The following is a 14,020-nucleotide window of genomic DNA, read 5'->3' as shown; positions in this document are numbered from 1 at the left end:
CTTTCCTTTGTAGGCTGTAAGTAGGTGATTTTCTGGGGTCACCCATTATACGGCTGCAACCCCACCGTATGAAGTATGGGAAAATGAACAGTAGCACTCCAGACTGGAATTGACCTGTACACAAGACCGATGCCTGAGCTAGGTACATGAAAGCTTCCCGGCATCGTACACAACGCATAAACCAACAAACGGTTCGTTGTCACCTCCCTACTGACTACCCCCTGACCATAAAAAAAGATTAAGGGCACTACTGAGTTTCCACTAGGGACAGCAGGGAAGGTGCACCTTGCCTTAGTGAGCAAGATGAAGACAACAGTAATAAAGAACTTCATACTACACTTCTACTACTTGTAAGCACGGTAAATAACAGGCGTTAATAGTATCTAATATGACATTAGTCAAATCAGTCCTGTGACCTACAGGTTACAACAGATGTCAGAGGCAAGCTTTAACTAACTGAGCTATCTGTCTGTCTAACTAGAGGCCTCCTTACCCATTGTGTAGATGAGCGGGTCATAAGGTCAGAATGATGATGAATTTATATGCTGTTATGTGTCCTTGGTTAGGTGAGCTATACCTGCTTAGAAGCTCTCTATTCCAGATTCCTGTAGTAATGTGCATAGAAGCTACTGTGAATATATCTCAGAGCATGGCACTTTAGCAGCTGAGACAAGTGGAACTTATGGAAGGAACCATAGACTTTGATAGTGAGGTGGATGCACAAATATTTAAGAGTTATCCAATGACGATGTTTATTTGAGAGTCGCTGGTGTACTGTATGCATGCTAATACAGTTCTCACACAAGACCATGATGTGAGCACCCTCCATACAGGGTATTGCCGTCTCAAACTTGCTGCCAAGTGGGGCCTTTGTCTCAGAGCTGGGAAACACCATGGCTACATACTAATAAATGGATCAGGAGGTCTGTCTTGACCACTGATGGACCCCTTAGTTGCAGGGTCATTAAGAACCTTAGGACCTTTGTAACTTCGGATAATGTAACTCTAGGCATCAGAAAAAATGATAGATGCATGCTTGCCAGGTAATATACATAGTGCTGAATAGACTACATTTGTGCTTTGAAGTACTGCATCAAGTGCTCATAGAGTTGTTGCATGGGGGCAGAGGATTCATGTGCCTGGGCAAAAGGTGCCAGCAGTTTGAAAGTATAGACTAGTTACTTAGTTAATTATCAAAGTGGGCAATCTTTCCTTATTACAAGGCTGTATTTGGCCCTTGATAAGGCCAGGTAGTAAATGCACAAAGAAGAAGTGATGGTCGGAATGCTGAACAATGTCAAACATTCACCCCAGTACAGAGATCTGGGCCTAAATCCATCGTTTTTTTGCTACCCATGCCTTTCCAGTTTAGACCCAGCCATATGCAAATCAGTCTTGACCCTGTTCCCCCTGGGAACAGTCCAGCCCAAACTGCCAAGCCAGGTCCTCAGTGGACTGAAAACAAGCATCCTAGGCCCGGTTTCAGGGTATCCCCCTTCATCAGCCAGGCTAGCTTAATTCCAGTGTCATGGGGAGCAAGGGACCCACATCTGGGCATACCCTTACCACTCGGGGCAGAAAATGCAAAAAGAACAAGTGATGGAGGGAATGCTGAAAAATGTCAAACATTCACCCTCAGTACAGAGATCTGGGCCTAAATCCATTGTTTTTTTGCTACCCATGCCATTCCAGTTTAGACCCAGCCATATGCGAATCAGTCTTGACCCTGTTCCCCATGGGATCAGTCCAGCCCAAACTGCCAAGCCAGGTCCTTCCTGGACTGAAAACAAGCATCCTAGGACCGGTTTCAGGGTATCACCCTTCATCAGCCAGGCTAGCTTGATTCCAGTGGCATGGGGAGCAAGGGACCCACGTCTGGGCATACCCTTCCCACTCGAGGCAGCAAATGCAAAAAGAACAAGCGATGCACGGAATGCTGAACAATGTCAAATGTTCACCCCCAGAACAGAGATCTGGGCCTATATCCATCGTTCTTTTGCTACCCATGCCATTCCAGTTTAGACCCAGGGGGTGAAGATTAATTACCATCATCTTTTCAGGGGAGTAGCAGCCTGTACTAATTTGTGGATGCTGTAAGGTGGACATTGATAAGGTACCTTTACTAGAAAGGGACAGCCTATGGGTGTGGTGTCAGTCAGATGTCAAAGTTTGTCATCCTTATCAAAGAGGATCAAGGAATTCTCACAATAAGAACAACTTGCAGTCTCAAATGCTTGTATCACTTTTCTGCAAAAAACAGCAAATTATTACTGTGGCCTCTTTTCTGAGTGAGTTGCAGAACAAGCTGTGCAAAGCCAACACAATTCACATCCGGAATCACCCCTTACAGGTAAGATTTGGAAGGTGCATCATGTTAGTTATGGAGGTCCTCGGTCAAACTGTAATATTTTTGAAATATATATATCAGGTATTAAGCAAGGTTGTTTGGTTTAAGCTCTGCAGGGAACGTTCTTAGACACTAGTGGGAGGAGGTTGACCACAGCAGCAAGTGCCCTAGTGGGTCTGGTAGAACACTTTGCCACCATATGCTTGAAGGAGTGTTAGCTGAACCATCTCCTTTCCTTGCAGGTTTAGGGAAAAAGTAGACAACGAAGTGGAAGTGCAAATATTAGTACTAATTGCACTCCTTGTAGTTGTAGCAGTAGGGCTGGTGATACTAGTAGGACTGGAAGTAGAGTTTTGCCAAGTTTATATTTCACGGTCTGTGAGTATCATGATAGGTTAACACCTAGGAGAGTACGAAGACAGCATCACTAGGTATGTGTTGTGAAGAAGTGAATGAGCATGATGTACAGGAATCAAAGGCTATTAGATTGGTCGGACAGGATTACAAGATATGTAAAGAGGAAAGTAGAAGAAATACAAATGTTTACTTGTTTGACGATTAATGGCTCTACCATTTGTTCTTCCTATAAATCTCTGATGTCACTACCTGTTTGACAACCTTTAATTGAAGGCGGTTCACAAAATAGTACAACGAAGGCAAGAGAATTTTTATGAAACAGTTGAAATTGAAAGATTTGGTATTGATAAAGGGGAAGTTGAAAGAATAATTAATGGGACACTATATTGTTTTCTGAAGAAGTGTACATCCCATATAAAGCTGTTCAGTTTATCTGGGCTGCATTTACCAATGATGCAATCTGTACCAAATATTTGCCTAATACATTGTGATATAACATCTGTAATTTGTTGATTGCACTTTATTATTTTATTTATTATAGATGCAAATTCAACAGAGTTTGAACCAAATACAACAAATCCTGTGGTAAGTGAACTTTAGGGGTATAGGGCTCTAATCCTGTATCTATTGTCAACGGATTTGTGTCTAAACTAGCTCAATTCAAATATTCATTGCTTAGTGAAATGATTGACTGTTAATGGGATAGATTTCAGCAGTCTGAGACTTCACTTGAGGAAGATGAAAATTAAATACTGGCAAAGTGTAACTTAGCCTAATTTACTTAGTAGCCTGTCTCCACAGAATCCAAGTGCAATAAAGCCCTCTCCTGGGATAGCACTTCGCTGAAGCCGTTGGTGCCAACACGTCAGAGTTGATTTGACTGGGGATAACAATAGACATGTTGAGGCAGTGAAAAGAATGGTCGGAGGCTGCAGTTTGCAACCAACCTGTAGTGCTAGCAACAATTATCTGCTCATCAGTTAGCCTACATCCTGGTGAGGATGTGATTTTGTGCTTATAGGCTTTGTCGCACCACTCACTCTTGATGCTAGCAAATACATCCTACTCAAAGACCCCAGTTTCCACCTAGAAGACTACACCGACTCCAACTTAGAAACACTCATCGAAGACCATGGAAACCTGGGTTTCACTCAACGAATAAAGATGCCTACTCATATCGCTGTACAAATCCTGGACCCTATTTTTACCACCTTTTACATCATCCGAGTCAACGAGCCCACACCAGTGGCCCGCACAGACAACACCCTCATCAAGTTCAACTTCCCCATCCTGGTCCAAAGCACTTGCACCACCACCAGAAGAGCTCCCAAAACTGGAACAGCATCACTGACAAGGACTTGAACACCCCTCTCAACACCCACCAACCCAAACACAGCAACAGTCTCCCCAATGTCATCAAGAATTTCAACAATCATATCCCCTCCTGCGCTAACTCCCTAGCCCACTTCAAACACAGCTATAAAACATAATCCATACCACAGGCCAGTTGGTACTTGGAAGAACTCAGACTGATAGAACACCCCTGCAAACAACTGGAGTGCAAATGGAGAATGAGCCAGGACAAAGCAGACAGGAGCACGTTCAAATCTGCCCTAGGATGCTACCACCAAATTATCCGGATCACCAATCGTGATCTGGCAGACCACATTGATGCCAGTACCAATAAAAAGCGAATAAATCTTGATCATTGTGAAGGCTTTCCCCTTACCAGCAGAACCTCCAACTCATCCACCCCCTCACAGGACCTCTGCAATCGGCTCTCTTAATTCTTCAGCAAGAATATCACTGCCATGTACAGCAACTTCAACCAAACCTGACAGATCTCATGACATGTCTTCTGATCTTATTTAAGGAACCAATGATAACCATATGACCATCATCACCCCAGAAGAAGTCGCCACCACTATTAAGTCTATCCACTTGAGGGCCCCATTGGACCTGAGCCCCACCACGCCTACTCCTGCGGACTGCATCCCATCAGTGCCATGCACATACCTATTCTAAATGCCTCCACCTCTTCCAGCGCTTTCCCAGCTGTTTGGAAACATGGCAACTGTCCTCCCATTGCTGAAGAAACCCTCTTCGGAGTATTCAATGCTAGCCAACTACAGACCAATCTCTATGCTACCATTTCCAGCCAGGGTCATAAAGAAAAACATCAACAGACACCGCACTGAATACCTCAGGAACCACCAACTCCTCAACAGCACTTAGTTTGATTTCAGGCCACACCACAGCACAGAAACTGCCCTCATTACTGCCACGGTTGACTTCCCCATGACTCTGGATGGAGGAGACATGGGAGCCCCCATTCCCCTGGACCTTTCTGCAGCATTTGAAATTGTCTCTTACCCATCCTAATCCAACACTGACACAAATTCAGAGACCAAGGACACACACCCAGTGGATCTGCTCCTTCCTGATTGGATGGACCTAGTCAGTCAGCCTTCCACCATATACCTTTGACGCTCACAATCTCATCTGCAGAGTTCTACAGGGATCCTCCCTAAGCCCGACCCCCTAGCCAGCATCATCTGCTCTAATGACATCAATGTCTTCTCTTATACTGACAGTACACAACTCATTATCTCCCTCAAGGACAAGACACTCAGTATCCGGATCAATTTCAATGCCTGCATGACTGAAATCAACCACTAGATGAAGGCCAACTGTCTAAAACTGAACGCCAACAGGACCAAAATCATGATCTTCAGGAAGAGCACAATACATTGGGATTCTACTTGGTGGGCAACAGAGCTAGAACTGATGGCCACCCCACCATCCACACCAAGAACCTCAGGATCATCATCAAGAGCAAACTCAACATGGCCACTCAAGCCAATGCTGTCACTGCCTCATGCTTCCCTACCCTAAGGACGCGGAGCAAGATTTTTAAGTGCTCCCAATCCACACCCACAAAGCTGTCACGCACACCCTGGTCACAAGGAAGCTGGACTTCAGGAACACCCTCTATTCGGGATCAACAAAAAACTCATCAGATAACCTAATAAAGTAAACCAAAAAGTGATAGATGGAATGCTTGAATTAAGCTCAGCCACTGGTAATTACTCAAGACCTTGCCAGTTCATCATTATTTTGCACACCATGGGACCTCAGTTTGATCCTGCCATATGCAAATCAGTCTTGATCCTGCTCCAATGGGAACAGTCTAGCTCAAACTACCCGGCCAGGTCCTCCCTGAACCATAATACAAGCAACATACGACTCTGTTTTGCCTTAGGGTTCATCAGCCTTTCAGAAATGGGCAGCAAAAGTCACTCTCAACCTCCCATGCCTCACTCACATTAGGCTCGACCTTCACAAAAGAGCACAATTCAAACTCCTCACCCACACTTTCAAGTCACTACTTATCACCAGCCCAGCATACGTCATCAATCACATCCGCTTTCACAAGTGTTCCATACACCTGAACTGCTACTTGCACACATCCCATGCATACAGAAAACCAGATCCAGCTTGCAAGTTTTCTACATCGCTGCTAAATCGTTGAACAATCTGCTGCTACACTTAAGAATCTCCTTACTTTTGATTCTGCAAGAAGCTGAAGACCAGGCTTTTTGAGTAGTTCCTCTAGGCCCTATGTTTGTTCTCTATGTTGGAATGGTAGAGGCATGTTGCAAACAATGAAGAATGGTGCAATATGTTATGATGCCAGGGAGAGGTGTCCGGTCTGGTCTCATTCTAAGATGGTATGGGGCATCCTTATCTGAAATTACTACTCTGATCTTCCAGAAGATGAGTGGAAATGTGGGGCAGCGCTTTATGAAAGGTTACAAGAATGCAAACGTCCAAAAGCAAGTAATAGTGTTTCAAAGACAAAGTGCCTACTCACAACTGCAGCTGTGTGAATTTTGCATAATTTGGTTTTACTCAGTTACACACATTTTTGAAAGATTTACAGTTAAATATATTAAATGCTGATACTGGCGTTTGGTGCTGTATTTTATGATGAAATGTATCCTTGTATTCACTTTGGATGCGAGGATACATTTCACAATAAAAGCACGTCCAAAAAACATGGTACTGCGAACAACAGTCCTTCTATTGTTCGCATTATTCCAGTGTAGTCACAGTAAATTTTAAGGAGAACAGTGCATAATTATACAACATGGCATAATAGTGTAACTGTGAGAATTGCTCATAACAGTATCGCAAATTTACCCAAATTAAGCTAGTTTACTTTGGCATAAGTGAATTCAGGCCTATTCACAACTAGCTACAAGCAGAGGAAACTTTATATTTAGTTGAGGTGGTCTGAGGAAAGCTGCACGGATTGGTCCTGCTGCAGGCGTTTTACCATTGGATTGGATTGCATCACTATAACCCACGAAAAGGCCTGTTTTGGGCCTTTATTAGAACCTGTTGCCACTGAACTGCTGTCTTATGTTAATGTATAGCAGTGCACACCCTAGTTATACGTACATTACCAAACAACCAGATAGTAAAACAGTGACATATTTTAACAAGCATTTCCGATGCAATAGGTCTCGAATTTTCTTGAGGTAGAGCTATTGGCATTGTAAATTCATAACTGGACTTTTCATGCCACATAAATTGGTCAACCCTGCCTCATAATTTTGTTTTTTCCTGTCATATAATTCCAGTGGCTCTGCATATAACTAAAGCTCTTCCATTTACCTTCTTCCTCTATTTGCAGCAAAAAAAAGTTGCTGTTTAGCATCCTAATTTAAATCTGCCATGGTAATTCCAGTAGAATACCACTTTCACCACCCCACCATCAGAGTTGCGGGCTGGTTAACACAATTCTCCAAAAAAAGACACAAGACAGCTACAGAGGAGAAATAAACTAGAAGGGTCACCCAATCATATCCAGAGTGTTCAAACAGTCATAGTGTTATAAGGAAGTTGGCCTAAATCATGGTCATAATTGTAATAAGGAGAGATTATTAAAACATATATGATCATTATATAAACCTTTATTAGAAATAAACGTTTGGCATTAGACTATAAGGCTCACAACACCATATTAAAAATATCATATCTAAGAAACATGTTCATGTGCCCATATTGTTAGCCCCTAAAGGGCATACAACCATGAAAAAAACAGGAGAAAATTATTTTGGAGTCCCCACTAACATAACCTATTCTATCCCAACTAGCGTGCCGCAGGTTGAGCAGTTTCTGGATTCAGTTACGTTGCCTAGTTTAGATGCTTCTGCAAGAGAATTACTTATATCTCCTATTTCACCCGTAGAGGTAAAGGAAGCAATAATGGCCTCATCAAATGGAAAAGCCTCAGGGGAGTGCCTTGCTGCTCTCTTTAATAGTATTTTTCAGGGGGCGGAAATACCTCCATCCTTCACAAGAGCCAGGGTGATTAGCTTCCTGAAAAAAGATAGGTCAGCGCTGAAACCGGACTCATATCGTCCGATTAGCTTATTCAACTTTGACTATAATCTTCCAGCCAAGATACTGGCACAAAGATTGGCTTCAGTAGCGCAGGATCTAATCCATGAAGATCAGTGCGGGTTTCTCGCGGGCCGGCTGCTAGCCACTAACAATAACTTCTTAATCCAGGCGATAGACTATTATTCCCATAATGATAAACTGGTGGCTCTTATAAGGTTGGATGCCGAGAAAGCCTTTGATCTAGTCCAATGGGAGGTGCTCTTTCAGATCTTAGTAAAATTCAAGTTTCCTAGCCAATTTATACAGATACTCCGTAATCTCTATTCTAAAGCTCAAATAAAAATACTTATTAATTCATGCATAGCAGGTATTCTTCAAGTCAAGCGAGGTACGCGGAAAGAATGTCCACTCTCTCCTGTGCTCTTTACACTATTTATTGAACCTTTAGCGGCAGTCCTGCACCAAGATGCTGCTATTCTCCCTCCTATCATCAAGGCACCAAAGTTAAAATTATTCGCTGATGACATAATCCTCTATCTGGCAGCAGATTCCTCCAATATTGCCAGGGCCTTTACCAAAATAAGGGCCTTTACAGAGCTGGGAGGGTATAGGATCAATCATTCTAAATCAGAAGCCCTATTGTTTAATACCACTGAGAATGCTCTTCGATCAGAGATGCGGGCACAGTATTGGTTGCGGCGTCCTATAAGATATCTGGGCATCTATATCTCCCACGACTTTTTGGATCTTTTTGGCTTAAATTATGTTCCATTGTTCAAAAAAGTGCTACATCTATTACAAAAATTACAAACATCTTCGCTATCAATTATTGGGCGGGTAGCCTTTGTTAAAATGATGATTCTTCCTCTTCTGTTGTTCACCTTCTCTAGCATGATTATTAAAATCCACCAAACATTTTTCAAAGAGCTCGATGTGCTACTTCACAAGTTTGTTTCGGCTAGTAGAAAACCAAGGGCTCAGTTGGAGACTCTGGGCCTGATTACAACTTTGGAGGAGGTGTTAATCCGTCCCAAATGTGACAGATATACCACCAGCCGTATTACGAGTTCCATAGGATATAATGGACTCGTAATACGGCTGGTGGTATATCCGTCACTTTACCGTCACTTTTGGGACGGATTAACACCTCCTCCAAAGTTGTAATCAGGCCCTCTATCTCTTGCAGTTGAAGATGGAGGATTGGACCTGCCATATTTTAGGAAATATTATGATTCTGCATTTATGGATTGGGTCTTTAAAGCCACTTCATCTCCTAATACTAGTTTTTATCTCAATATTATGCACGGCGAGATTGTCTGCCAGTAAGCCCCTTTTCTTAAAATTCTGCAGCAACCCAAGCGTACTAGATACAAAGGCCCTATCATAGTACACGCTCGGCTTTTACAATTTCGAGAAAAGTATCTAGTTGTCGGGTTTTATCCCAAATTGCCTCTGACCCAGTCAGGGCTAATGGGGTTAAACCTGCTTCCTGCTCATTTAAATCAATAGATAATGTCTGGGTTTACCAGCTTCTCCGACTTTTTAGTCAGTAATCAAGTTAAGACCTGGGACCAATGTGAGGGGGGAGTACAAATCCCTGATCTTCTAAAATATTCTTATCTCGAGATACAGCATTTCCTGCTTCCTCATACTGCTTTATGGGATCAACCCGTCTCTCTTATCTCTCAGGCATTCTATGGAAATCAGAAGGGGCTGGGCAACTGGTATCAGATTCGTAACTCTCAGGGAGCAGCACGAGTCCTTTCCTGTGTTTTATCAAAGATTGAAAGGTCTACTGGGTGCAAAATCGAGTTACAAATGTCGAGGTCTTTCAATAGTACGTCAAACAAGGCGATTGGGGGGGCGAACTTTAAAAGAACGGCCTTTTATACAAAATGGATGTTATACTTCACTCCGAATTCTTCAGGCGTTTTTCCACATTGTAATGACAGTATAGGGGACTGGCTGCATATGTGTTTTACCTGTACCAAGCTGTTGGATTTTTGGGTGAAAGTGTTTCAGTGGCTCAGCAGGAAATTACACCATACACTTACCCCAGACACTTTGGGGGCTCTGTTTGGAATTTCGGAGCACCCATACCTAAGGATGCGGGCCAGGCAGTTATTCTTCATAGCCTCATTGATTGCGAAATCAATGATAACACAAGCATGGAAATCACCCCTTCACTCCTCGTTTGAAGCATGGGAGGTAAAGATGAGGGTGGTACAGGCTAAGGAAAAGCTGTATGCGCAAAGAATAGGTGCCTGTAGCAAGTTTACGGATATCTGTGGACCAGCTTTTCAGGTAGAGGATCTATATTGGACATGATGGGGCTATGTTATATGTAAAGTGTTATTATAAATATCGAATGCAGCTAATCTAATATTAATGAAGTATTGGGAGGATAAAGTTTAATAAGTTGTTCTGATATCTGTACTTTTGCCAAGTTCTACATCTGCTCAAGAAAAATAAAATTATTTTTAAAAAAAGAAAAAAGAAAAAACATAGTGTGGGGACCCCATTGACCTAGGACCACCACAGGCTGAGGTATGAGCAAAAATGTTTTGTCGATGTAATGCCCAGCAAAATATTATGGGGTGAGTTTCTGTGTGCCCCGAATATTTTAATATGTTGATATGACTGTAATGCTTAGAACAGCCCCTAGAGGACACCACAATGAAAATAGCATTTGTAAGAAACAAGGTCGTATTACTATATAGGTAAACCCTAGATGGCATAATCAAACAAAAAGAAAATGGCATTAAATAATACAGGGTAACCATATATTTAGCCCATGGAGGGCGTAGTGCATTACACATTTTGAGGGGGAGCAGGTCTAGAACAATATTACAAACAAGACCCTTAGGAGTAAAACTACTTTCAGCTGTAAAACAAAAGTTCCGACCATGAGAGCACTTAAAATGACACTGTTGAATGGTAAGTAATAAAACAAAACAAAATAGTGGCCACGTCATGCCACATTCACAGTCATGAATGGGGACGTATACGAGTATATACGTCATCATGCTGGGACGTCGCATTATCATGACGTATGCATAAATAAACATCCTAGATTTTTTTTTTTTTTTTTTACCGATATAGTAGAAGATCTGAAAAATATATTGGCAACACCAATATGTTCGCACTGGCAGTTTATGAAGTTCCAAGGTCTGAAACTAACATTGTCAAAACCAATAGCATGGAACTTCATATCTGTATATTCTCTGTCTGTTTCCTACAAGAGTTTTGCCTTTGACAGACGTTTGATGGTCCTTTGGCAGGAGTGCGATTTGTGTTTTTGAAAAGAGAGGTAGTGTGCTTGCTGTATAAGTGTGATACTAGTTTAGTGCCTGTAGGAGGCTGGCCTGGCTTGTAGTGGGTACCAGAGGTACTTACACCTTGTGGAAGGTCCAGTTATACCTTATTAGTGTAGAAGAGGTGTTTCTAGCAGCTTAGGCTGATAGAAGGTAGCTATGGCAAAGCAGCTTAGGCTGAACTAGGAGACATGTAAAGCTCCTACTATACCACTGGTGTCATACGCACAATATCATAAGAAAACACAATACACACACAGATATACCAAAAATAAAGGTACTTTATTTTTATGACAGTATGCCAAAAGTATCTCAGTGAGTACCCTCAGTATGAGGATGACAAATATACACAAGATATATGTACACAATACCAAAAATATGCAGTAATAGCAAAAGGAAGTAATGCAAGCAGTGTAAAGTTACAATAGATTGCAATAGGAGCACATAGGTATAGGGGCAACACAAACCATATACTCCAAAAGTGGAATGCGAACCACGAATGGACCCCAAACCTATGTGAGTTTGTAGAGGGTCGCTGGGACTGTAAGAAAACAGTGAGGGTTAGAAAAATAGCCCACACCAAGACCCTGTAAGGTAGGTGTAAAGTGCACCTACAACACCCAGGGAGCACAGAAGTCGTGATAGGGGGATTCTGCAAGGAAAACCAACACCAGCAATGCAACAACAGTGGATTTCCGGACCTGAGTACCTGTAAGACAAGGGGACCAAGTCCAAGAGTCGCGACAGTGTCGAGAGTGGGCAAGAGCCCAGGAAATGCCAGCTGAGGGTGCAAGGAAGCTGCCACCGGGTGGAAGAAGCTTGGTGTTCTGCAAGAACAAAGAGAACGAGGAACTTCCTCTTTGGAGGATGGATGTCCCACTTCGTGAAGAAGCTTGCAGAGGTGTTCCCACGCAGAAAGACCGCAAACAAGCCTTGCTAGCTGTAAGGGTAGCGGTTAGGGTTTTTGGATGCTGCTGTGGCCCAGGATGTCACCACTTGGATGAAGAGACAGAGGGGGCGCCCAGCAAGTCAGGGAGCCCTCACAGAAGTAGGCAGCACCCGCAAAAGTACCGGAACAGGCACTTAGAAGAGGAGTGAACCAGAGTCCACCCGAAGTCAGAAAAGGGAGTCCCATGACGCCGGAGGACAACTCAGAAGGTTGTGCACTGCAGGTAAGAGTGTCGGGGACCCAGGCTTGGCTGTGCACGAAGGAAATCCTTGAAGAGTGCACAGGAGCCGGAGCAAATCCCGCGGTACCCAGCAATGCAGTCTCGCGTGGGGAGGCAAGGACTTACCTCCACCAAACTTGGACTGAAGAGTCACTGGACTGTGGGAGTCACTTGGACAGAGTGGCTGAGTTCCAGGGACCACGCTCGTCGTGCTGAGAGGGGACCCAGAGGACCGGTGATGCAGTCTTTTGTTGCCTGCGGTTGCAGGGGGAAGGTTCTGTCGACCCACAGGAGATTTCTTCAGAGCTCCTGGTGCAAGAAGGAGGCAGGCTACACCCAGAGCATGCACCACCAGGAAACAGGCGAGAAAGCCGGCAGGATGAAGAGATACAAGGTTGCAGTAGTCGTCTTTGCTACTTTGTTGCGGTTTTGCAGGCGTCCTGAGCAGTCAGCAGTCGATCCTTTGGCAGAAGGTGAAGAGGGAGATGCAGAGGAACTCTGGTGAGCTCTTGCATTCGGTATCTGAAGAATTCCCCAAAGCAGAGACCCTAAATAGCCAGAAAAGGAGATTTGGCTCCCTAGGAAGGAGGAGTGGCTACTAAGAGAGGTAAAGAGCCTATCAGAAGGAGTCTCTGACGTCACCTGCTGGCCCTGGCCACTCAGAGCAGTCCAGTGTGCCAGCACACCTCTGAATCCAAGATGGCAGAGGTCTGGGGAACGCTGGAGGAGCTCTGGGCACCTCCCCTGGGAGGTGCAGGTCTGGGGAGTGGTCACTCCCCTTTCCTTTGTCCAGTTTCGCGCCAAAGCAGGGCTGGGGGATCCCTGAACCGGTGTAGACTGGCTTATGCAGAGATGGGCACCATCTGTGCCCATCAAAGCATTTCCAGAGGCTGGGGGAGGCTACTCCTTCCCAGCCCTGACACCTATTTCCAAAGGGAGAGGGTGTAACACCCTCTCTTAGAGGAAGTCCTTTGTTCAACCTTCCTGGGCCAGGCCTGCCTGGACCCCAGGAGGGCAGAAACCTGTCTGAGGGGTTGGCAGCAGCAGCTGCAGTGGAAACCCCGGAAAGGCAGTTTGGCAGTACCCGGGTTCTGTGCTAGAGACCCGGGGGATCATGGAATTGTCCCCCCAATGCCAGAATGGCATTGGGGGGACAATTCCATGATCTTAGACATATTACATGGCCATGTTCGAAGTTACCATTGTGACGCTGTACATAGGTAGTGACCTATGTACAGTGCACACGTGTAATGGTGTCCCCGCACTCACAAAGTCCGGGGAATTTGCCCTGAACGATGTGGGGGCACCTTGGCTAGTGCCAGGGTGCCCACACACTAAGTAACTTTGCACCCAACCTTCACCAGGTGAAGGTTAGACATATAGAAGACTTATAAGTTACTTAAGTGCAGTGGTAAATGGCT

At 44.1% G+C, this 14,020-nt stretch overlaps 1 protein-coding gene across 3 annotated transcripts in view; it reads left to right on the top strand.

Annotated features, from left to right (window-relative positions):
• CTPS2 (CTP synthase 2) overlaps positions 1 to 14,020 on the top strand; it is a 1,490,982-nt gene that overhangs the window by 914,871 nt on the left and 562,091 nt on the right. For all 3 annotated transcript variants that reach the window (XM_069205035.1, XM_069205036.1, XM_069205034.1), the window contains one exon: positions 3,246 to 3,289. In XM_069205035.1, coding sequence (XP_069061136.1) covers positions 3,246 to 3,289 — 44 coding nt within the window. The remainder of the gene's footprint in view (positions 1 to 3,245; positions 3,290 to 14,020) is intronic.

Source organism: Pleurodeles waltl, chromosome 8 (assembly GCF_031143425.1).
Source record: "Pleurodeles waltl isolate 20211129_DDA chromosome 8, aPleWal1.hap1.20221129, whole genome shotgun sequence".
In the NCBI taxonomy this organism is placed as follows: domain Eukaryota; kingdom Metazoa; phylum Chordata; class Amphibia; order Caudata; family Salamandridae; genus Pleurodeles; species Pleurodeles waltl.
The sequence above is the reverse complement of the archived record's forward strand: the minus strand, read 5'-3'. Positions and strand labels throughout refer to the sequence as shown.